This window comes from Schistocerca gregaria, chromosome 2 (assembly GCF_023897955.1).
Source record: "Schistocerca gregaria isolate iqSchGreg1 chromosome 2, iqSchGreg1.2, whole genome shotgun sequence".
Taxonomy (NCBI): domain Eukaryota; kingdom Metazoa; phylum Arthropoda; class Insecta; order Orthoptera; family Acrididae; genus Schistocerca; species Schistocerca gregaria.
Window position 1 is genome coordinate 871153407 of NC_064921.1, and position 26052 is coordinate 871179458.

The 26052-nt window shown below is 43.4% G+C and overlaps 1 protein-coding gene across 8 annotated transcripts in view; it reads right to left on the reverse strand.

Moving 5' to 3' along the window:
- Positions 1-517: 517 nt before the first annotated feature.
- LOC126335266 (uncharacterized) overlaps positions 518-26052 on the reverse strand; it is a 1744002-nt gene continuing 1718467 nt past the window's right edge. For all 8 annotated transcript variants that reach the window (XM_049998313.1, XM_049998318.1, XM_049998314.1 and 5 more), the window contains 7 exons: positions 13743-13869; positions 8761-9041; positions 7879-8089; positions 7437-7708; positions 5613-5926; positions 4843-5081; positions 518-3089 (listed from right to left, as the gene is read on the reverse strand). In XM_049998313.1, the coding sequence (XP_049854270.1) occupies positions 1395-3089; positions 4843-5081; positions 5613-5926; positions 7437-7708; positions 7879-8089; positions 8761-9041; positions 13743-13869 (3139 nt within the window). In that variant the 3' untranslated portion in view covers positions 518-1394. The remainder of the gene's footprint in view (positions 3090-4842; positions 5082-5612; positions 5927-7436; positions 7709-7878; positions 8090-8760; positions 9042-13742; positions 13870-26052) is intronic.

Consider the following 26052-nt stretch of genomic DNA (forward strand, 5'->3'; position numbering starts at 1 on the left):
CTGTTTATTTTCTATGTAAAGTTAATTTTGTTGTATTAAATCTTTTAACTCAGGAAATAATAATATTCAAAATTGTCGATGTCATAAGAGCTCATCACTGAACATTCATTAACATTCCTACAGTGACTGTTAGATGTTTACTGTCTGAGGAATGTCTTCTTTATCTGCTATTTCATGACAGTTCATTTCAGGTTTGTAGTTTAATTTGGATTCATTCTTATTATGTAACTCAATGTAAATTCATCTACATCCTAGGGAAAGAAAAAAACAGCAGCAGCAGGAAAGAAATCTATGGCAAAGATTGGAGATTCCCCTATCCTTGATGTACTACACACTTACTCATGGACATCTCTACAAAGGTTGTGCTTTCATGTATCTCTCTCATGTGATCATTCTAGATGAAGACAGAAATTAAGAAATGTATGTGATGGCAACTGACTGTTTTCAGCACAGCTGATATTTTTTCATGACTAATAATTACTACTATTATTTGTGCCAAAAATTGAAATGCAGTTGATTGAATTACTGATATTTTTATGAAAGTATATTTCAGAAATATCTATACACATGTACAAAAAGTCTTCACAATATTTATTTTATTTGAAATTTATATTCTTTCATCTCATTTTTACAGGAACAATGAGCATAAAGATGACAGTAAACACTATTAGTGATAAATGAACATTACTGAGTTATCATTACCTCAGCAAGAACTAAATTGTGATAAATATACATATTCTGCCTGAGAAATTTCTTCAATGTGTTATGAAGAATGGTTGACTGACTTCGGCTGACTAGTACCAGTGGCATGTACATTGAAGCAAACGTTCAGTTAGACTTTAATACATTCATCTTTAACTTCACTCCACTCCGATGCTGATTAAAAAGAGAGTGAAAGTTTCAATTAAGAGTTGATACTTTGCAGGTACAGACTTTTTGAGAAAAGTATGTGTAGCTGCATGATTTTTGCAAGTGTTTCCAGTGTGCCATATACAGAATTCTTCTGTGGAGTTCTATGCAGCTGTCATTTCCTCTCACAATTCCTGATACTCTAGCTACTGGAACACTTTCATTAACTTAATAGAAAAGATAATTAAAAATTTGACAGTTTTTGTATTAATAAAAAAATATTCTCCACACTGTGGATATTGAGTTACAGTACTCTCATATCAGCTCATTTAAGCTTTGTTATGTAATATACAATGATATCTGTTATATAAAAGTCTGTTACATTAAGTTCATAGAATGATACATATGTTATATTTACACTGCATGATAATTATTTCAGTCAAAATTTATCATTGAGTCACTCATAAAGCACCCACAGATTTTACATTCTAACATAAATGTCTTTTATTTCAGGTACATGATTATTACCAACATACAGCGTGCCTTCACACATATGATTCTTCCTCATCTGTTGAGTCCATTCGAAGTCTCTGTGTCGAATCTAGATTAAGACTCCTAGAGACCACATAACGCTCTGACTGACTGTTGTCTCCAAGGTGGTATGTAGTGATTGGTGCTCTGTAGCTTGGGATTACACTTGGGGGAGGCCTGTATGGAGGTGGCTGAACACCATTTGTGAACAACGTTCGGAGGTGGGAAACACTCCACGAAATTTCACTCTTCAGGTTTTTTTCTTGATCAGCCTGATTTTGTGTGGTATTGCAGTCTTCCTCTTTTTGAGTCTTTTCTCCGGGTGGTGGAGGCAAAGATTTTGATCTTTGTGATGCTCTATTTGAAACTTCTTTCTGTCTTATGCGACCTCTACATTCCGAGCTCTTCCTTGGCACTTGTTCAGATGATTCCCACTGCATATTTTCATCTTTTGATGCATACGAAATCTGGGATGAAAGTTTACCTGAATTGGCCGGAGACACAGTTTCCACATGAACTGGTGGAAGGTGACGCAGCTTTACATCGACAGAAGATCGCTTCGGAGGAAGAGGCGGTGCCGACGACTCGTGGAGAGGAGTCGAAGCTGACGTAGTTGCCGGTGCACTGACTCTTCGAAGTACAGAGGGTGTCGAAGAAAGTTTGTGTAGCTCAGAAGGTTGGTCCGAGTCACTCGAACTTTCCTCTCTAATATTAACAGGTGCCGCATGCACTAACAGTTCTGAGGGTGTAGACCCATAAGCATTGTCCCAAGCAGAATTTGCACTCGCACAGTCTTTACCACGTGAATTTGATCGTGACACGTGTGGAGTTGAATCGTCATCAGAAAGGGTGCTAGAGTCGTACGACCGGTCAACTTCATCTAGTACCGGTATGTGTGGTGTAGAGCGTGACAGGGACCAATCTTCTACTGAAGCACGAGCTGCTCTGCGATGCCCAGTTCTCTGTGATTTGCTGCTCATCATTTGGATGTCACCTTTGAGTTCACAGTTTTCAACTGGAGACGATTCCACCTGGTTATAAGAAAGTACCGGAGATTCAGGTTCACTGCACAGATGGTGTGCTGATTTTGATCTCACTATCGGGGTTGGCGGACTCCGATGAGAATACACGGGATCTGAACACGGAGAGCTGTTAACAGGTGGGGGAGGTGGCGGTGCACGTCCTTTCCGATGCAGTGCGGGCCTCTTGTAGAGAACTGGTCCATTTTCCGTGTCATATGCACCATGATCCCCCATATCATTCAGAAGAGATTCCTCCGACGCACTTCTCCTGATGAGGTTGTTTACATTTGTAGAGCGGTAGTTGTGCTGGTGCAGTCCGCCCACACCAGAAGACGTGCTGCCACTGCTTGAGCCCGACTGGTGGCTGGACTTTGAGCTGGCCGGACTGCCAGTACCCCCACTGTTGAGCCTCTTCAGGTGGGACCGTTGTCTGAACCAGTCTTGCCTCTGAAAGTTTGGGTTTATAACCCCAGGGGGTTGATTCGGACCCTGTTTCTGACCGGGCCGCGCGTATATAGAATCTTCAGAAGACTGATTGCGACAACATTCCTGCACCCGTTCCTCCCAGCCACTGTACACTCTCACATATTCTCTTGTCGTGCTCTGGACATTTTGTACTTGAGATTCATTGTTGTGACCAACATTCTGTGCCGTCCCCGCTGCAGGGACTGAGTATGAAGATGTCACCTACAAAAAGAATACATTTCCTTTAAGTAAATGAAATTAACAATAGCTTTAATGTTTTAAGAACATTAAAAGAAAGCCACTTCTTGTCAGAGGCAAGAAACAAGCAATATTATTTACCCGAATGAGATTTCCACTCTGCAGCGGAGTGTGCGCTGATATGAAACTTGCCCGCGAAAGGCAAAGGTCCCGAGTTCGAGTCTCGGTCGGGCACACAGTTTTAATCTGCCAGGAAGTTTCATATCAGCGCACACTCCGCTGCAGAGTGGAAATCTCATTCTGGAAACATCCCCTAGGCTGTGGCTAAGCCATGTCTCCGCAATATCCTTTCTTTCAGAAGTGCTAGTTCTGCATGGTTCGCAGAAGAGCTTCTGTAAAGTTTGGAAGGTAGGAGGCGGATACTGGCAGAAGTAAAGCTGTGAGTACCGGTCGTGAGTCGTGCTTCGGTAGCTCAGTTGGTAGAGCACTTGCCCGCGAAAGGCAAAGGTCCCGAGTTCGAGTCTCGGTCGGGCACACAGTTTTAATCTGCCAGGAAGTTTCATATCAGCGCACACTCCGCTGCAGAGTGGAAATCTCATTCTGGAAACATCCCCCAGGCTGTGGCGAAGCCATGTCTCCGCAATATCCTTTCTTTCAGAAGTGCTAGTTCTGCAAGGTTCGCAGAAGAGCTTCTGTAAAGTTTGGAAGGTAGGAGGCGGATACTGGCAGAAGTAAAGCTGTGAGTACCGGTCGTGAGTCGTGCTTCGGTAGCTCAGTTGGTAGAGCACTTGCCCGCGAAAGGCAAAGGTCCCGAGTTCGAGTCTCGGTCGGGCACACAGTTTTAATCTGCCAGGAAGTTTCATATCAGCGCACACTCCGCTGCAGAGTGGAAATCTCATTCTGGAAACATCCCCTAGGCTGTGGCTAAGCCATGTCTCCGCAATATCCTTTCTTTCAGAAGTGCTAGTTCTGCATGGTTCGCAGAAGAGCTTCTGTAAAGTTTGGAAGGTAGGAGGCGGATACTGGCAGAAGTAAAGCTGTGAGTACCGGTCGTGAGTCGTGCTTCGGTAGCTCAGTTGGTAGAGCACTTGCCCGCGAAAGGCAAAGGTCCCGAGTTCGAGTCTCGGTCGGGCACACAGTTTTAATCTGCCAGGAAGTTTCATATCAGCGCACACTCCGCTGCAGAGTGGAAATCTCATTCTGGAAACATCCCCTAGGCTGTGGCTAAGCCATGTCTCCGCAATATCCTTTCTTTCAGAAGTGCTAGTTCTGCATGGTTCGCAGAAGAGCTTCTGTAAAGTTTGGAAGGTAGGAGGCGGATACTGGCAGAAGTAAAGCTGTGAGTACCGGTCGTGAGTCGTGCTTCGGTAGCTCAGTTGGTAGAGCACTTGCCCGCGAAAGGCAAAGGTCCCGAGTTCGAGTCTCGGTCGGGCACACAGTTTTAATCTGCCAGGAAGTTTCATATCAGCGCACACTCCGCTGCAGAGTGGAAATCTCATTCTGGAAACATCCCCTAGGCTGTGGCTAAGCCATGTCTCCGCAATATCCTTTCTTTCAGAAGTGCTAGTTCTGCATGGTTCGCAGAAGAGCTTCTGTAAAGTTTGGAAGGTAGGAGGCGGATACTGGCAGAAGTAAAGCTGTGAGTACCGGTCGTGAGTCGTGCTTCGGTAGCTCAGTTGGTAGAGCACTTGCCCGCGAAAGGCAAAGGTCCCGAGTTCGAGTCTCGGTCGGGCACACAGTTTTAATCTGCCAGGAAGTTTGTTTTAATATTATTTACCTTATTATGAGAGTGGATGTCGTAGCAGGCAGGCTGAGCAGGTGGGTACAATGCCCTGCCAGATCCAGAGCTGCTGGAGCCACTTTCCTCCTCGTCAGGGGTATACAACTGGGAATCTGACATTGTAAGCCCAGAGTCCCTGCTCAGTGACATTTTGTCCTTGCGTGGTGGAGGACAAGGTTCAAGCAACTCCCGCTCTAGACTATCAATTGAAGAATCGTCTCTTCGCAGGCCCCCTGCTGGAAAAAGAAATGCAGTTATGATTAAAAAGGTGTTTTCATCTGAGACATTTTATTGTACAATGAAAAGATTCATAGATCACTTTTAACATTTAAAAAAAACACAAATTTGCAAATATAAGTAGCATGTATACCCACAAAAATTACACATATGCCTATTTTATTATGGCTGATGAACATGAAAATGATGTAGTTTACTGCTTACAATTTTAACTGCACTGTATTCTTAAGTGGAAGCTTCTGAAGAACATGGAACTGATTTCACAGAACCTTATATTTTGAAAACTAATAGGCATTATTACTGATTGGTCTGCTGAGATCTTTTGTTGTACTCTTTAATTACTGAGCCTAGTTAAGTAATAGTGTCATCATTGCAATAACCAGAAACTAACAACCATGAGTTGCACTTATTAATCTGATATAAATTACTTTTACAAAAAAAAATTGGGGGGGGGGGGGGGGGGTAGAGCAGTATTTCCAGTAAATCTGTACATCCGCTATCTTGCACAATACTTAAAAATTTGTACTTACAGTGGAGGCTATCCGATTCTTCAGCACCACTGTCTTGCCTCTCAGTGGGTGGCTCGCCAAGCATGAGAGGAAGATGTGGGCCAAACAGGAGTTCTGCACGTGCTACAAGCAGTTCTGCCAGTGCTGGCACTGCACGTGAAGACGATGGCGTAAGTGTGGCTGGAGACGCAGCCCACAGAAGGCTTGGCCCCACACACACTCCCAAGTTTGCAGCTGTCATCAGGTTGTGAGCTGAGCGACGTGATATGTGGTGCAGAACACACACGAACATAGACAGTAGCAGTAGATTTGGCTTTGGAAGCTGATCCAGAACACTGAAATTAAGGAACGAAATAATGATTTAACATCATTCCAACAATTCTGCTCTCTTGTAATACACAGTTATTTATGATAATGGAAAAACAATTACAGTAAATGTAATTAATTATGCCAGTTTTAATTTTCAACAATATTTTGAGGGCAACCTCTCCCGAGATCATCATATAGTGTATGTGACTCCACAAGTTCAATTCTGTCCTTCATATACTAGTGACTGGTTAATTTACAACAAGGTAAATTATCTTCATCATCTAATGGGAAAAAAAATGAAACACTTCCCTCCCCACAGTGTTTTCCAGAGAAGAGCTTTCTAAGTAACATTATACATAGTGCCTGAAAATAGTAGGCCTATTTTAACAGTCAGATGAATCTAAGGGGACCCACACAGGAGTGACGGATATGAGCGAACTGTCACCAGGCCCACAGATCACACTTGGCTGGCCAAATTCAGTGATTGATTGCTGATCACATGGAATTCCCATGCAATCTGATGAACTGCACGTGATGTGCGACAATAAAGCTGCCTGGCTATGACCTGTTTGTCTAGTTATTAAGTATGATTGTGTAATTTTGCTTCACTTTACCAACATTGAGCAATAACTTTACATTTCAATTTATAGATAATCAGGGAGCATGAATGACTAACAAGTGAAGTTTAAGCCAGAATTTCCATTTATATTACCAAGAAATAAAAATATAAAAACACAGACAACGCATAGAAATTTCAGTATTTAGCATTTTGAAGCTTGTGCTGTAGAAGTAGCATTTATGGGAAAATCTAAGAAACAGTCATAATTTATTGGTCTCCATCTGGTGATATTGTTTTATTTGTAAACAATTAAATGCATTATTAAAGTTTTTAACTTCTAAATATAATGACATAGCATAATATTACGTGGGAATTTTAATTTAAATGTTTACGGCAAACCTATTCTACAGCTGTACTCAAGTACTTTGTCATTTCATGTAAGTAGCCCTCCTTCACAATATTTACAACAAGAGTTATGGAAATTAGCAGTGCTGCTATTGACAACACTTCTAGAGACAGATCGAGGTTGCAAAACTATTGTGCAAATACTAGCAATTAATCTACAACACTACTGAATGAAACAGCAAATGATTGCTAATAAATGAAAAACAAGTTGCAATAGCCCACTGGAATGATTTACACTTTGCAGTTACCCTAATTAAAAAATATTTTCTGCGATGTAACCTACAGTTCCCAAGAAAAGTGTTTGAAAACAAGATTAATTAATTTCAATTATTGCAGGTGTCCATGAGATAAAAATATCAACTGCCATTGCTGCTCAATATAGCAATTCATTTTCTACAGTGGAACTTCTTGATAGACACATTCATAATACTGGTCAAAATTGCTTGCGTTTGGTGAAGTCGAGGAAAGTAACCTGTTGCAGCAATATAGCTTTCATCCAATTGCAGTCATCCATCACGTGGGTGTGGGTAGCTTGAAAATAGTATCAGAATATGTAAATGAATACAACATACCTTTTTATCCTCAGAAGTTTCTCTTGTTCATCTTGGCACTCAACTGCTTCCATCCACAATGGATACAGTGTAGAGCACAACAACGGATCAGGCAGGGAACGCAAGAAATCCTTCAATACAGCAGCTACAACAAGAACTGGCATATGCTCCAACCTGATATCTTCACCTGCATCTAATTTATCTCTCAGTTCTCGCACAAGACGAGCATTTGCTGACTTCCGGAAGATGCCTTGGGTAAACGGCCCTTTCAGAAACACTTGCTGAAGCATTGCCTGCAGATTAAAGAAGACAATCTAAATAGCTAAATCATAAGTAACAGGATCTTTAAAGCAACTTAAAGGCAATATATGCAAGGAAATTGACTGTAAAAGTGATGAATAACAGTTTATTTGTGAATGAAGTACAGAAATACTAGCATTACAAAACACTGCTCTATACACACCATCACAGGTCTTGGTAAAGTCTCTCCATTGCTAAGCCTGGCGAGAGGCAGGCCAAAGAGAGCTCCAAGGGGGCAGTCAGTGCAGTCTTCACCTTTGCTCATACTGCGCCTGAAAACCTGCCTGATACGCATTGGGGATTTCCGACTTTTCTTGCTGTTCTTTTTGTTTTCGGAACCTGAGGTAGCTTCACTTACTGGTTTCCGCTTGCTTCTGCAAGTACAAAAATAATTGGCACAGATTAGACCAATCTAGTTTATAGTGGTAATGAGAACAATAAGTTTTACTACTAAATGGACAGTGAATAGAGGCTTTATAAAAACACTGTGTACATGTACAACTGGCACATTAAAGAACAGTTGTATGTGGCTCCCAGGGAGGAAGATGAGAAATAAGCACAATAGTAATTTCAAAATATCTTTTAGTAAACTTAATTTCCTTTCTTTTAGAACACGGCAGAACCCATATCAGTGAGCTATGGACACTGTAAATAATATTACAACTAGTCATGTCCACAGTTTATTTGTAATTATTTGAAATGAAAATTCTGTAGATAAAATTGAAATGTTCCTAGTTTACCTCGGTGGGGCAAAACTGTAAAGAAAGAAGGTTGAAAGGGGCAGACATGTCACTTAGACTTCTGGTTAAGGAGCAGCCTACCAGTGTGAAGTAAGTGAAGAAAAGGATGTTCAAGGGAAAAGCATAAGAGATAGCACAGTGACACCTGCCCCTTACATACATCTCTATTTTAAATGTTTCTATTGGCAGCAACTGGAATTTCCCCTGCTGAAAGTACTAGTCAACCATTATGTTTCCTTGCAGTTTATTTACAAATCACTTATCCTACATATGAAATATTATTACATGTGTAACTCATAGCTCACCTGAGTATGAATTGGCATTTAGCTAGGGGATCTGGTCCATGCACATTGTTGCAGTGATCTAGGTCGAATCCCTCTTCAGCACTGAGCCCGTCACGTAAACAACTGAGTTTGATGGCGAAGGGACGCTCATGCCCAATTAGTGGGTATGGTGCTTCCTCCCGGGATGTCTTTGCCCACAATTGGAAGTCATCTGGATCCAGCCCACGCATCTCCAGGTGCTGCAGTGCAAGGCGGATGCAAGCACGAGCTGTCTCTTCCGGGCTCACACTGAATGTTTTACACTGCAAGAGAGATTCAGTTTTATTGTGTGATCTGACAACTGTGGATCTTAGAGCTAGTGCAATTTGCTTATTACAAAAATAAAGTACTCATTACCATGTGATGTAAACAATGAGAACAGGAACAAAAAAATTAATAAACGGTTTTAATATATTGATCTGACTATTTTTCTTTTTTCCATCAGTCAGTCAGGCTAGGTAACTATACAGGTTTGAACAGAAACTTGTCATGCCATACTAATTATTATTACACTCTCACGCAAAAATTTCACACTTAGCTATGGCACTTAACCCAGTTATATTTTGCCTGTGTGCTCCTGGAAGAGTTTTGTTTCCCTCAATTTGGCTGGCAATGGAATTAGCATACAACTATCACAGGTAATTCTCCAATAGCCAAGCCACCAGTCTCAAATACAAGACAGCGTAACTCAGTTGCAGCAGAAGTAATCTTCGGACTATAGGTGAAATTCTTTTCAGTTTTTAAAATAGTGCTCACATGTTTGGAAAGTCTCAGGAGATACTGTCACTTGTGTTCTGCAACACAAAACGGGTTCGAACATGATACCTCATTGTTTAATGTACCAATGCATTTTTGGGCCATTTCATTAAGATGTTATGTACCGCCATGGCACCCTGAGAATGCAGATACCTGAGGAATATATTCGTTATGAGGTGTTCTACAATTATCTCCAAGCGAGCTACGAATTTTTTTCTATTACTTCATTCGTTCTTTGGACTTCTACCGCAATGTACATTGACTCGACCACAGTGCTGCGAACGGTGTAGTTCTCGCACCGTTAGCAAATGAAATGAACTTGAAGGCGAGACAACACTGCATATAACGGCTCAGGTGAAACGATCGAGCCGTTCTCCGCTGTTAAACGTAACGGACGTGTCGAGAGTTGGTAAACACGATACGTGACAACAGCTGTCGCCATCGCTTTACTGAGATCGAACGATCTGAGCGAACGGATGTACGGTAATGTGTCAACAACAGATTAACAGCCTAAAACCAATCCGTTGTCTGCCTAAAGTGGAAAATATATTGACGCCTCCTAAACAATCAAATACATTTATAATCACGAACAGACAGTCTACAAAGAGAAGAATGACAGCCCCTAGTTCTGGATCGGCGGAAGTCGGTCGATTTCGGCTCGCTCGTTTTGTGCTCGTCCGCTGCCAACCTCGGCGATCTCGTTTATGTAGACACTGTGAAACGACTGTTTTGACGTGTTGCGTTGTGTCGCATAGTAATGCATTTATTGATGAGTGACGTAATATGTTTCTGGCCCATCCAGGCAGCGCCAAATACACATGCGAAATTAAACTGAATGCTTCTGCTTTATTTTGGGTAATCTACTGAATTTTGCCCGAGCATGGGAGGGTTACTACGTACTTGTATAATATGAACCACCTACTGAAACGACGCGAGAGTGCGTAAAAATGTGTTACATGCAAACTTAAAGTTCCTGGAGCATTGCAAGAATCAGTTTCTGACAGGACCTACAAAAGTAGGTAGAAATTTTGGAGGAACGCTTGTTGAAAGTGTTCGAACAATAGTCGACAAGGTTCGTGGTTCTAACTCCGGGTACTCGTACAATCTTTTCTGTCAGGTAAGGCCAACCCTAACTTGGTGCATAGGTGAACAGTAGATGGAACTCTGCTTTCCACTTTACTGTCTACGTTTCACCTCTCTACAAGGTACGCTCCAAACAAATGCCATCAGAAAATAATTCTCAACATTTATATTCGATAATGACTTTCTCTTTTTTTTTTCAGGAACGCTTTTGTTGCTACTGCAGGTTTGCATTTCTACAGCCTCTTTACTTTCGCCACGTTAGGTATTGTTCTTGCCAAACGACAAAACTCGTCTACTACGTCAGTGTCTCATTTCCTTATCTGATTCCCTCATCATCACATGATTTAATTCGACTATATTCCGTTACTCTTGTTTTGCTTGTATTGGTGCTCATTGAATAAGCTCTCTTTAATACATATAGTCTATTCACCATGTCTTGTAAGTCCTTTGTTGTCTCGTGATAGAATTGCAGCCACATCGACAAACCTTTTTAAGTTTTTGAGATGAATTAACTGCACTAAAATGAGACGACTTAGGATAATTCTCATTTATTCCTTCTCAGTCGCAGATTTTTCTTTAAATTACATGTTTCCATCACTCAGATGATGTGGAGGACCAGAGTCATCTTGAATTTTCTGAAAGAAATTTGCACCATTTGACTTTTAACTTCATTTATTTTACACAATCGTGATTTCGGCCTTAGAAGCCATTCTCAAGTGCATGTTGCTATGTTAAAAAGATGTCTGAACTATTCCTGACCTGTCATTGTCAAATAAACGTGGAAGGTACATAATATGGCTGATAATGTGCACAATGAGAAACCATTAACATACAGTTTGGCGTACTTCACAGCTAATATGTTTCTGTGGTTTCTGCGACATGCACTGATCACTTTTGTTCATCAAGTGAAAAGAAGAAATGAATGCAGCTTTTAAGTACGCCATACTGTGTGACAATGGTTTTTTATTGTGCACATTATCAGCAATATTATGTATCTTGGATATGTAATCGTATCCTGCAATACAACTGGTCTGTAAGACCAAAGATATGTTTTATCGACGATGACACGTCACGAACAGGTGAAACATATTTTAGCATTTCACCATGTACTTGAGAATGGCTCCTAAGGACGAAATCATGATTTTCTAAAATAAGTAAAACGGTTAACCGTCAAATGAAGGAATTTTTTTTATAAAAAGAAGAAGAAAATGCCCTCAGATCATCAACTGATCTAAGTGGTTGTTGAGCAACCCGTCTCGTCTACTCAGAACCACATATCAGAGTGCTGTACTCTGTATGCTAAATGAAAATTGCCTTCACAATGAGACGAAATTCTTGAAGATAGTTTTCACAGAAGCTGCACTTGCTTTACTTTTATTAAAGTTACTTAAAATCCATATTTGTATTTGGTGCTTGCAAAGGCGGATTTTGAATACCTTTAGCAACATTATGTGACTGGATCGTAATTCTGTTTCTAAATTTCTCTTCCTTTAATGCTTGTTCATCATTCATGATTTGTGTGTGTGTGGGGGGGGGGGGGGGACGAGTGCCGTGGGCGCTGGAGCCGAGAGGGTGGGGGGGGGGGGGGGGGTGAGGACCCATACTACTGTCTGGTCGCCTTTTAATCCCCATATATCAATGCCTGGCACCCTTTCTGCCTATAAACTGTCGTGGAACGTCTCGGGCGCTGCGCGATTCCGAGAGTATTCAGCTTGCAGGTCTGCTCGTAAGAGCGCAGCACCGCAGAGTGCAGCCTGACATGCGGTTTCTGTTTTGCCGACTACAGCTTGGCGTAGTGCGGTCCCCTGACGATGTTACGTCTCCTGCGGTCGGGGGCAGACAGACCGTAAAAAAAAAAAAAAAAAAAAAAAAAAAAAGGAGACACTGCGAGACGAGCAACGTCTCAATTCCGCGCCGCTCTGGAACCTACGTGCCTCCCTCCCCCCTCCTTCTCACTTAGCTTCTTTGTAGGAGAGCGCTACTGCCTATGTGAAAGAAAATGGAGGCGAGAGCTACAAACAGCTTTACTGCCTTAGTCTTCTCTCTTCCAAGAATGGAAAACAAGATCTTACTGTCCAGTAGCACCACTACTGTTCTCCGTAGCCGCAATACTGTCAGGTGCACAATCACGCTAAAACAGGTGAAGTGTAAATCCCGCTACCTCATGTCCGACAAATAGGTGATATTAATAAAAGTACTCCTAATAATACGACCGACTGCAGTGTCGTCCTCGGCCAATGGCGTCATGTGGTGCCGTATGGAGGGTCACGTGGTTAGCACATCCCTGTCCTGGTCGACGGGTTTCTTGACCTTAGAACCGCTACTGCTCGGTCGGGTAACTCAGCTGATCTCGCGAGGCTGATTCCACCCTGCACCAGTCCAGTCCTCCCACCAAGGAAAAATCCCTGGCAATACCGGGAATCGAACCCGGGTCCCATGGATGGCACCTCAGTCGCACTAACCACTCGGTTACAGAGGGGGACAGTAAGAACAACATTAATACTACTACCACTGCCACCACACATGTTGAAACAGCAGATTAAGCAGAGGACATTACCTCCAGTAGTGTGCAGTATCGAAACTGGAATCGAGTTCCCTACAGACGCCAACTGAGCTCCCCAAGGGAAGTATAACCGACTAATTCAAAAGCTCCAGCCCCCCCCCCCCCCCCCCCAATTTGTAGTCATTTAGACCTGCTCCCCTGCATTTCAAAGTGAAGGTTTGGGTCGATATATTGGGTTGTGTTAGTGAAACAGCGCCTGAACTCGTTCCATCTCATCTCTTTCAATCTGATTTGAAGTTTCATTTTAGTGTACACTGCACCTAGAAGTGAACATCCCAAGCGGAATAACGTTTCACTGGATAATAAAGGACAAGTACTATGACCTGCAAATGTCCTTACCATCCACCCCACAATTCTTGAGAGTAAACAGAGTGTGTGTGTGTGTGTGTGTGTGTGTGTGTGTGTGTGTGTGTGTGTGTGTGTCCTCAGAGTGATGTTCTGGGATCGGGAACCTGGCGTGATAAAATGAATGCTACGCAATGAAAGACGTGGAGTGCTTCGCCGAAACGGACCGCTGAGGGCTGGAAGACGATGCGCAGTGAGCGAGAGAAGCTGTACTTACGTATTCAATGCTGGTGGCGGCGTCGTAGTAGACGACTTGGATGTTGGTGGAGCGAGGCTCCTTGTCGCGTTCCGTGCTGACCACCTCGTTGAGCTTGTTCCACCAGAGGTCGCGGGCCGCCTGCGTGCTGAAACAAAACACCAAACGTCACGGAACGTCAAGGAGAGTCCACTGCTGCCATAGCAGGCAACAACTGCACAACTCATGTAATGGGCAGGGTGGTGATGAGAAGTCTTGAATCTGTTTACCAGCTCTTCGACGTGGATTTTACTTCTGGAAATGTTTCGCGTACGAGAAAGAAAGAGAGAGAAAATCATAAATCTTCAGCAGTCATCAGCACCAAGGCTCCTTCGGTCTCTACAAACCGTTTCTAGCCATGATCCTCCGCCAGCTTATAAGCTCCGTCACGTGATATAATCGACAGTAGGAAGGCAAGGGGGTTCGTCCATAGAGATGCAGAACGGTCAAAACTGGACGCAGTTCGATGTCAATTTCCAAGCCCTAGAAAGCCGTGATATTTTCTACATAGAGGAAATGTGTGTTACATAAAATTCTAAAAAAATAGAAAAGAAAGAAGTCATCTGGTCGACCACATACTGAGCTTCAGACACCTGTATTACTGCTCTCTTATTAAAACTGTATCAGCCACCAAGCAAAACACAGTGTTAGTGAATCCTTACCCCTAATCTAATCCACACAATCTCGAAAGTATTCTTTTCCACAGTAGGCATTGTTTCAGTATCCAGGTGCCACCACAGAGCGCAGTACTCCTAGAACAAATTAAAATGATTTCGTCGCTTTTTGGATTGCATTTTCCAAAGCGTTCTCCTGCCCTTAGGTCAATCAACCAATATTTAACGTTTCGCGAAGTTGCCTTTTCCACTTCAGTTCGTCTAATAGACTGACACTGGAATCTATCCGATGGTGTGTCACTAGATGCGGTGACAAGGTTTCCGCTGCGTACAGTACTTTCGACACTAGAAACTCTACTACGTTCGACCTCACCCGCCTACAGTAATGAATTGGACGAGACGATCAGTTGTTAAGTCAATTACGCTCGCTGTATCTTCTGAATGACATAATCGGCTTAGCCATTCCTCCTTCAATAATACTACGCCGGCTCTCCAGGCTGCGAACCACAGCGGGCGCTTGTGTAATCGACCGTACGACGGCTATCGACCTGTTCCATTTCCTGCGAAACGTCGCTTCTGCGAAAGTATCGATTCTGACAAAACTTCGCAGTAATACCAGAAACATTAAACGCGTTCTCGTGTTCACTTTAATATTGCAGAAAGGTTATTGAGAATTGTCGGCCCGTCTCCGTCGCGTTCATTGGAGGCGGAAGAGCTACGTATCTAGATAAGGGTGAGAAAACAAATTGACTGGAGTAACTTGCGCGAACTGCTGAAAACCCAAGTAAGACTAATTGAACATACAATTTTTACTGTCGCTTAAACTGCTGATACATCACCCTTGGGATATTTACTCAAGCTCCGCCTCCTTGCGAATGTTTCGATACTACTTGATCCGTTTGACGTCGATTTCACTAAAAACAGCAACTCCGGTAGTTATCAAACTACTGAATTTGTATACAGAGCAACTGGTCAAATTTTGGCTAAGACAGGTATTTATTTTATTTTTTTTATTTTTTTACGATCTCTCTAAATCACTGAAGACGACTGCTTCGGTTGCTCTTCAAAGAAGGTCGCTTACTCCTTCCTAATCTCTTTCCTTTTTCAGGCGAGCCAAACAAATACAACGCTGCCCATTGGAGGTTATACAAATCAGAGCTTTTTTCGCCTATGTATGTTGACAGAAGTTCTAGTTCTGAAATTTACCATCCGAATATAATCTGTTCTAATGTCAACCTACTACCGTTATTTTGCTTTATACAGACCTGTATGAAGCAGTAAAAGTTAAACGGAAATTACTAGCACTGCTCCAAACTTAGAGAAAAACATATATTTTAATGTCCATCGATGTCGAGGTCATTAGAAACAGATAAGCTAATGATTAGAGAAATACTGGGGAGGAAACAGACTGCATACTCTTGAAGGAACCATCCCGACATTTGTCTCAAGTGTCTAAGGAATCAAACAGAAATCTAGATGGCCTGACGGAGGATTTGAACAGCGTCTGGCGATTCTGCTCGAAAATAAACAAAAAGCAAAATACAGGCAGTCGACGGACTTTTATGAATAAAATACTTGCATATATCTTTCACTGCCTCTGTATGACACGTGGAACAACTGCGGACTCGTTGCTAAATAAATACGTTTCTTGTCTATAAATGAGAAACAATTTATTGCAGTTCGTGTAACTGGTGAGCTGAGTTTAGAATTATAACTTTGTTCTCAGGCTGCAAATCTTCAAATAGTCTAATTTTTTTATATTTTATTTACGAATTAACAGTCACGGAAGTGTTAGGATCATGTCATCGCTATCGATAAATGAAAGCTGATTATATACGATATTTTTAGATGCTCTGATTATATTATTTACCGTGATGCACTACGGAAGTGGAGTAGCCTGGGCTACTCGGAACTTTCCAGCTTATCAGCTGCCTTTATCCACAGCGGAAATATCTCGGCTGCCAGAAAGCGCATAGGGGAAGCCGGTCGAAAGAGAAATGCTCGGAGGGCTGATAATCTCATAACGCGGCAGCCACCCGCATAATTGCCTAACGCAACACCGCGTTGCCCCTAGCGCGCCTGTGATTCAAGCGTGACTCCGCCGTTACGCAAATCGAGGCGCTTGCTTTCCTGTGCGATAGCATTCCGGGGCAGCTATGCGGCCGAGGAATTTCGTCATGTGCCGCAGCGTCGGCAAACGCAGGCGCTGCGTCCCGACGGCGACGAAGGGTCGAATTCTATTCTTACGGCGAACACCTGCTACTCGGGAGCTACGCCTTGCCGCTCCTCAGTCGCCCAGTCAAGAGTCGATTCACTGTGCGCCGCTCTGGAATTCGGTGGGCGTTGGGGATCGTGCTGCAGGTCACGTACGCGGGGAACCCCCTGGTGCTCCCTCACGGAACGCCACTAACGCCCACGCATTTAATCGATTTCCGTCGTTTGCACACACACATCGACGACGTGATTTCGGAACTGCAGTATTGTGTACTTCGACTATGTACCCAATACTTTTTCTACTGCTCTGCTCTCGATTCCGCACTATGCGGGGGAAATTGTTTAGTCTCGTTACTCTTCCAGTGCTGCCAACTAAAACAATGCAGTCCATGCTGCTGTAACCAACAGATTATATTTATACTTTTAGTACTGCAATGGAAATTTACGCATCCCAAAAACAGAATATGATACAAGAATATTTGAGTACGTCAGTGTTTTCATAACATGGAGATTGGTACTACATGTTCAGGAATTATCAAGAAACACAAAACATTGAGCGTCTAGAAATGTGACGTCGGCAGCTAACCATGGCACCCTTCGGAGACACGATATTTACATTCAACTCAAGAGTTACACATTTCCACATGTATCAAAATCGGTCGAGACTCGATCGCGTAAACTAATGGATGGCCAGTGACGGCCGTAGTAAACAGTAAAATAACTTTGTCAAACACGTCTTATAAAATCTTTGTTATGTGCTGGGGTACATTAGTGATAGTAACAAATAGTTCTTAGCTTTCACGAGATTTTTTGTAAATGATCTTTGACAGTGTAATACTAACCTTCGCGATTTATCTGATTTCGACAGCGAATTACGTGAATATACACGAACAACCAAATATCAACATCAGAAAAAGCACCATTTGTGAATTCCGCAGTGAATCTGGGAGAACGCAAGAAAGCACGATAAGAAAAACTAATAATGTAACTCCTGCAGATGAAGAAATGGCAACAATGATTCGACGCGATTATACTTGAAAAAGTCTGCGCAAGTATTAGATAAGCTTAGATGTCGTTACGGGAAACTTCCTTGGTAGGATTGATAACACATTGTCATTGGAAATTAGGAATATTTCTTTACACTACACACGTAAACTACTGGTACTGTCAGCTGCAGACGTTCCTCTGAAATTCTCTCAGACAAAACAACGGTTCTAACAACGTTGTACGTAAAGACCATAGCGTCTAAACCAGGAAATTAATCAGCATTTACTTAATTATGTAAATACTGCACAGAAAATCTAATGGCAGTATGTACTTTTTAGGATTTGCAACATGATAAATGGTCCGCCCAACGCTTACATTTGGTGTCAACCTCAAAACGACGTACCAGTATCACAAATTATTATTATTATTATTATTATTATTATTATTATTATTATTATTACGTCAGACATGTTAGTCACTATTTTTCATTTCCTTGACCGTTTCTTGGATGTGACTATCCTTGCTTTAAGATCCGCTGCAGTCATTTCCCTTGAAAATGTATAAGTAAGACTCGCGTGCTGAGGTTCTGACTAAGCGCAAACTACCACTTTGTGATTTCGAGCGTTGTTTTCAGTCGCTAGGGAGAAGGCTTATACGTCACAAGTGGGACTAAATCAAGACCAGAAGAGGAATTATACTCTAGTGTCAGCTAAAAAGCTGAACTGTTAATTAAAACAAAGTGCTACTAAAAACAGCGGAAATGATCAGCGGCGAATGGTACAGCATCACCAGAAAACCATGACAGCGTGTCAAGTACGGTAAAAATACCACTACCAACACAAAACAACTGACAGCATCATGTGAGACAATAAGAAATAGAATCCCGCTTCTGATATGTTGGGTGTAAAACATTTCGGGGAAAACAAATATTCAACTGTATCTTGCATATGGGCAAATTCTCTTCAGTGTTCCATTGCAAGCATGGAAAGAACAAGACCGGTTGCAGACGATAGACGTGTGTAAAGTTCATATTACTCTATAAAACGTACAGACTGTAAATACAGGAAAAAAAGATAAGTTATTTCCGTACGATACTTGTAAGCTTTTTAGCGGAGGTTCGGCTGTAAGACAAGGCGACGAAAACTGTGAGGAAAGGCGTCACGATGTAAAAGGGCGATGCGTACTTGTGTATCCATGCGGCGACCAATCTCCTCCTGGCAGAAGTTGCGGTTTTGGGCGACGCGCGCTGCGGCGGCGAAGGCGTCTGCGGCCGGGAGTCGAACCCGTGTTGGGTCCATCCCTCGAGCAACACCTGTCCGCAGTCGGCGTCGCTAAGCGACGAGGACGCCGAATTGAGACGCTCGACGCGACGCGGACCCCTGCGGTAACGGCGCCGGTGCGACGAGCCCGACGAGGAAGACGACGACAAAGACGACGACGAAAGCGACGCAGGCGTCGGGGACGCCTTTTGGCGGCGGCGCAGCGTCCAGCAGCCCGACGCTGCAGAGTCCGGTTCGTCCAGCACGACGGCGCGCGCTCCGTGCAAAACAGTCATTTTTTTTATCCTCCGGCGGCCGGTAACTAGCCTCACTCCGATCTCGTAAACACTTGCGCGCTCGGGCTACGAATGCCTGATTAACTCTCACAACACGCGCGAACGGAAACGATTCATTGTCGCGAAACACTGTTGCGTCGTCGGCCAAGCATCTCGGCGTGCGTCAGAAGAGGGGCACAACTACGACACTAACGGAGCGTCAAGAAACGACTGCGTGCGCTCGCATCTCCAGACGCGACGCATCTGCCCGCCACACTCACACGGACCTTACTGACAGCTGACCGGCCGCGCAGTGCGCGCGCAGCCGGGGTGACGGGCCGTGCGCAGCGCCGGCTGGTGGAGGAGGGGAGAGCATCTTCCACCCCCCCGGAGCCCGGAGCAGCCAGACGCACTTAACCGACGGAAGGGCCACAAACAAGGGATCAGTCCGGTCTCGCTGATGGACGCCTGCGACAGGTAGGCAGTGCCTCTCCATTACCTGCCTGTGATTATACCCCACTGGCTTCCAGGAACTGGGTCCACATCCGCTGCTAATTGCCATCTCATCAGCAACTGCTAAGAGCGTCCTAGAATTTCTCGAAGAATCAAATACATATAGCTATTAGTACTTGCGCGGATTATTGCCGTATTCGCACATCCGACGGTATAAAGTGTAATATTTTAAAAAAATGCTACGAAACCGAGTAAATTCTATGTTACTAATCACAAAGAAGATCAGCACCCGCAAACTTAACTAGAGAAAGGATCATTTTAAACACTCAGCCAATGGATGTGACTGTATGTTTAGAAATCAGATTTTTTTAAAACTGATATGTCCCAATACACTAAATTTGACTAACTTTAACACTGCCACACAGCCGAAATTGCAGTAGTTGATTTTACGAATAAATAGTTTTTAACAGCCAGACGGCGATGTCTTTAAAAAATATTTTTTGATCAAAATCTAGTGATTGACATCACATCATACTCGCTAGCACTAACTGATCTCCCCCGCCCTGCTCCATTCGCGAAAGGCGCGTGGCAAGAATGATTGTCGTGGGGCTCTATCTAGGTTCTGATTTCTCATACTTTCTCGTTGTGGTCATTACGCGATATGTATGTGCGAGGAAGTAATATGTTGTCCGGCTCTTCCCGGAACGTGCTCGCTCTAAATTTCAATAGTAAAACTCAGCTACTTAGGTGCAATAACGACTGAAGGAACGAATGCTGTGATGAAAATTCGATCGACTAATTTTAGAACAGGAAAATAAAGCCTTGCAACTATGGCTACATTTCTACGAGTAGTGTAGCACTGACAATATATTTCAGGGGGGAGCGCGATACTTTATACAACGGAACATCATCGAGGAAGATTAAAACGATCGCTTTGTATAATCTGTCAATACCAGTACACAAAATACCAAGCAAATATATAAGTAATTACACACACTACTTCAGAAAGTCCAGTATGCTGTCCCCTGAGATACTGTCTTTAAAAGACTGAGGATATTTGTGACAAAATTAAAAGAATTGCCACTATCCGCAATACTGATTTGACGTCTAAGAGAAGTTTCTTATACCGTAACGCTGTACTCCAACGAAAGTGTGTGACAATAGCTGTCCTGTAGGAGGCAGTATACACTTTCTGAACTCCGACATGTAAACCAGTTACTACTGGACCTAAATATTAATACCGAACCACGACCACTGTACCGTTTCGAATTTCTCACAAAGCCATTAGATGCCAATAACTGTAGTACGCCTCTTCAAATGACAGAAGAACGTGAAACTTCCATTCTTGTAAGCTAACAGTTGAGATATATTTACTTAGAGAGAGAGAGAGAGAGAGAGAGAGAGAGAGAGAGAGCGCAGCGGATTCTTCGTGTAAGAAACAACTTGGTGATATTTTCCATATTATGTTAGCGTCAATTGCAACAATGACAGTGCGAGAGAATGATGGGAGGAACTCAGTATTTCCTAGTATTATTTCTCAAAAGATCGTTTACAGGTTTGTCAAATTATTTCATCGGCAGTAGACATTTACTTTCTCGTTTCATCTGTACATCTTTTCGTACGTTTGGTAATACTGCTCCGTTCTTAAACTGTGATAATCATAAAAGTGACGAAAAGACTAGTATGTTCTCCTCAGTAAACACGGCTACTGGTTTTTACCTAGGAACAATTTACTTTGCTTCTTTCGAGTTACCCCTCGTTCTCTCAATGAGAACGTCAAAAAATCAGGTCCCAGATCTATATGAAGTAACCACTCATTGCTTTGTACAAGAGAATGACTACCTACCATGATTTGAAATATCATGACTTCTACGGGCTGATAACTACGCCTGGGAATGTCACACCCAACCTGATATCTCATGATCTGAATGCAGAGTGTCGTAGCGTTGCGTGATCTAATGTGCTGCCCTGTATCAGGCGTGAGATACACCACCATTTAGATAATGAAAATCTTTACCTAAATCGGTAACTAATTTGAAGGTTAGTTTGAACACAGCAGTGTTTTCTATACGTGGTTCTGCTGGGTGTGGTACGCAGTTGCCTACCACCCACGTGAAGGTCTCGGATTTTCATTAAATGCATCTATCCAAGTCCGTAGAGCTATAAGATACGAGTACGTAATAAGGAGCGAAACCGACTCGAAAGTGGCAGAAATGGAAAGATTTGCGTCAGGCCGACGAGCCAGTTGTTGTGGTCGCAAGTCCGAATACTGGTTTGATGCAGCTCTCCGTGATGGTCTATCCTGTGTATTCCACGTCATCCTTAAAGAACTTTCCATATTATGTTAGCGTCAATTGCAACAATGACAGTGCGAGAGAATGATGGGAGGAACTCAGTATTTCCTAGTATTATTTCTCAAAAGATCGTTTACAGGTTTGTCAAATTATTTCATCGGCAGTAGACATTTACTTTCTCGTTTCATCTGTACATCTTTTCGTCCGTTTGGTAATACTGCTCCGTTCTTAAACTGTGCTAATCATAAAAGTGACGAAAAGACTAGTATGTTCTCCTCAGTAAACACAGCTACTGGTTTTTACCTAGGAACAATTTACTTTGCTTCTTTCGAGTTACCCCTCGTTCTCTCAATGAGAACGTCAAAAAATCAGGTCCCAGATCTATATGAAGTAACCACTCATTGCTTTGTACAAGAGAATGACTGCCTACCTTGATTTGAAATATCATGGCTTCTACGGGCTGATAACTACGCCTGGTAATGTCACACCCAACCTGATATCTCATGATCTGAATGCAGAGTGTCGTAGCGTTGCGTGATCTAATGTGCTGCCCTGTATCAGGCGTGATACACCACCACTTAGACAGATAATGAAAATCTTTACCTAAATCGGTAACTAATTTGAAGGTTAGTTTGAACACAGCAGTGTTTTCTATACGTGGTTCTGCTGGGTGTGGTACGCAGTTGCCTACCAACCACGTGAAGGTCTCGGATTTTTATTAAATGCATCTATCCAAGTCCGTAGAGCTATAAGATACGAGCAGCAGTTGGAGTACGTAATAAGGAGCGAAACCGACTCGAAAGTGGCAGAAATGGAAAGATTCGACGAGCCAGTTGTTGTGGTCGTAAGTCCGAATACTAGTTTGATGCAGCTCTCCGTGATGGTCTATCCTGTGTATTCCTCGTCATCCTTAAATAACTACCGCAACCTACAGCTGTTTGAACTTACCGAGTTCATCTCTTGGTCTTCCTGTACAATTTTTACCTCTGCACACACCACACATACTTTCACTAAAAAATTGGCGACTTCTTGATGCGTCTGGGTGTGTCCTATCAACCGACCCCTTCATTTTTTTGGTTGTGCCGTAAACATCTTTTTTTCCCCAATCCAGTTCCGTAGCTCCTCGCTTGTTACCCGATCCATCCAACTAATTTTCAACTTTCTTCTGTTGCACTATATTTCAAGAGCTCCTATTCTCTTCTCGTCTGAATTGCTTAAATCCTCGTGGCTACACTCCAGACAAATGCTTTCCGAAAAGACTTAATAATACGTAAATTTATTTTAGATTTTAACAAATTCCTCTTTCTCATAAACGATTTTCTTGACATTGCCAATCTACATTTTACATCTTCTCAACTTCGGGTATCATTAATTTTTTTGACTGAGTAGCAAAACTGCCTACTACTTTTAATTTCTCATTTCCTAATCTAATTCCTTCAGCATCGCCTTAATTTATTCGACTACATTCCATTACCCACGTTTTACTTTTGTCGATGTTCATCTAATAATCTCTTTTCAAGACACTACCCATTCCGTTCAATTGCTCTTGCAGTTCCTTAGCCTTCTTTGACAGAATTGCAATGTTATCGGTAAACCGCAAATTTTTTATTGCTTCTCCCTGAACTTCAATTTCCTTTCCAAATTTCTCCTTGGTTTCCTCCACAGCTTGTTCACAGTGAATAACATCAGGGATACGCTACAACCCTGCCTCTCTCCCTTCTCATTTACGGCTTCCCTTTCATATCCTTCGACATTTACGCTCACCGTACAAAAAATTAGTCACCTTACTGCACACGCACAGATGAATCGCTTAATCTTTACAGATGGTGCAGCGGTCGTGTGCTCAAACGCGCGCGCTTTTTCTCTACATGAGCATACGCAGTGGCTATCAGACAGAGATTTCAGGTTTTAAACTGATATTGTACGTAAACAGGGGCAAATGTTAGGAAGTGATAGAGTGGCAAAAAAGGAAAATCGCACGCAATTTGGCGGAACTGTGCGATCAAATCCTCAGCGAGTAGCTTAAACCGCTTGCGACAAGCCTGAAGAGCCTTGTTGACTAACTTCCTAACTGAATCCATACGATTATCACGTCCAGGGTGGAAGGGGAGGGGACATTCCACGATACTAATCGATGCTTGCAATGATTTATCACAGGGTGATTAAATTTTTTTGAGGAACTTATTTGATTACTACAGTTTGTGTCGACAGCTGCAGTGTGCCGCGCCTGTGCAGGTGCGACAGATTTTGCCCTCCCCGCAAATCCCACCGCCCATCGCCACCTGCGCCGCTCTGCCGCCTACTTCCTCCCACGCGGCCCAGGTGCAACGTAACGGCCTCCGCGTTCCTATTGACAAGTTGGCAGCCCGTCTCCCCCTGGTGCACTGTCTATTTTGGCTGCGCGCGTTCATCGGGTCGGCTGCCCCGTCACGGGGTTTCTTCCCACGCTTAGGCAGCCACTTGATCATCTTGTATTTCAGGCGTTGCGGACGCAGCCGCAGATACACGAGGTGCAGTCGACGTGTATCGTGTTACGTGCTCGCACCACTGTCGTGCATAACACATTGTGTCTGCGCTTCTAGCACAAAGTTGCTTTGCGAAGCCTTAACAGAAAACACGAACGTATCTTGCTGCAATGGTTCAAATGGCTCTGAGCACTATGGAACTTAACATATGTGGTCATCAGTCCCCTAGAACTTAGAACTACTTAAACCTAACTAACCTAAGGACAGCACACACATCCATGCCCGAGGCAGGATTCGAACCTGCGACCGTAGCGGTCGCGCGGTTCCAGACTGAAGCGCCTAGAACCGCTCGGCCACTCCGGCCGGCCTTCTCCTTTTGCCCAGCGTAGTGCAGCAGCTCGATGTGGCATGGACTCATCAAGTCGTTGGCAGTCCCCTTCCATGCTGCCTCATTAGCTGTCCATAACTGCGAAAACGTCGCTGGTGCAGTATTTTGTGCACGAACTGACCTCTCGGTTATGTCCCATAAATACTCGCTGGGGTTCATATCGGGCGATTTGGGCGGCCAAATCATTTGCGCGAATCGTTTAGAGCGTTTTTCAAACCAATTCTGAACAACTGGAGCCCAGCGACATGGTGCGTTGTCATCCTTAAAAATGTTATCGTTGTTTGGGAACATGAAGTGCATGAATGGCTGCAAATGTCTCCAAGTAGCCGAACATAACCATTTACAGTCAATGATCGGTTCAGATGGACTAGAGGACCTAGTCCATGCCACGTAAACACAGCCCACCACAGATTGTACAGTGCCTTGTTGACAACTTGGGTTCATGGCTACGAGGGGTCTACGCCACACTAACTCTACCACCAGCTCTTAACAACTGAGCTCGGCACTCATCGGACCAGAGTTACCCAGTCGACTAGGGTCGAACCGATATGGTCAAAATCCCAGAAGAAGTGCTGCAGGCGAAGTCGTGCTGAGTGCAAAGGCACTTGCAACGTCTTCTGCTGCCATACCCCGTTAATGGCCAATTTCGCCACGCTGTGTCGTACGACGCGCATTGGTTTCTGCGATTATTTCACGCAGTTTTGCTTCTCAATTAGTACTGACAACTCTACGCAAACGCCGCTGCTACAGGTCGTTAAGTGAAGGCCGTCGGCCGCTGCGTTGCCCGTGGTGAGATTAATGACTGAAATTTTGGTATTCTAGATATACTCTTGACACTATGTATCTCGGAATACCGCCTCCAATACCATTCCGCATTCATTCAAAGTCTGCGCCGCGCGGGATTAGCCGAGCGGTCTTAGGCGCTGCAGTCATGGACTGTGCGGCTGATCCCGGCGGAGGTTCGAGTCCTCCCTCGGACATGGGTGTGTGTTTGCCCTTAGGATAATTTAGGTTAAGTAGTGTGTAATCTTAGGGACTGATGACCTTAGCAGTTAAGTCCCATAAGATTTCACACACATATGGAAGTCTGCGGCCACAATCATATCGGAAAACTTTTCACCTGACTCACTTGAGTACAAATGATATCTCCGCCAATGCACTACCTTCTTGTACCTTGTGCAAGCGATACTATCGCCATATGTATATGTGCATATCGCTATTCGATGACTTTTGTCATCTAAGTGTACGCTAATGGCAGAGTACGAACATATTTAAAACTACGTGAATCTATGCATTCCGCTTACCAACAGGATCCAGCTGTCAAAGTTTCTGTCGTGTGGTAA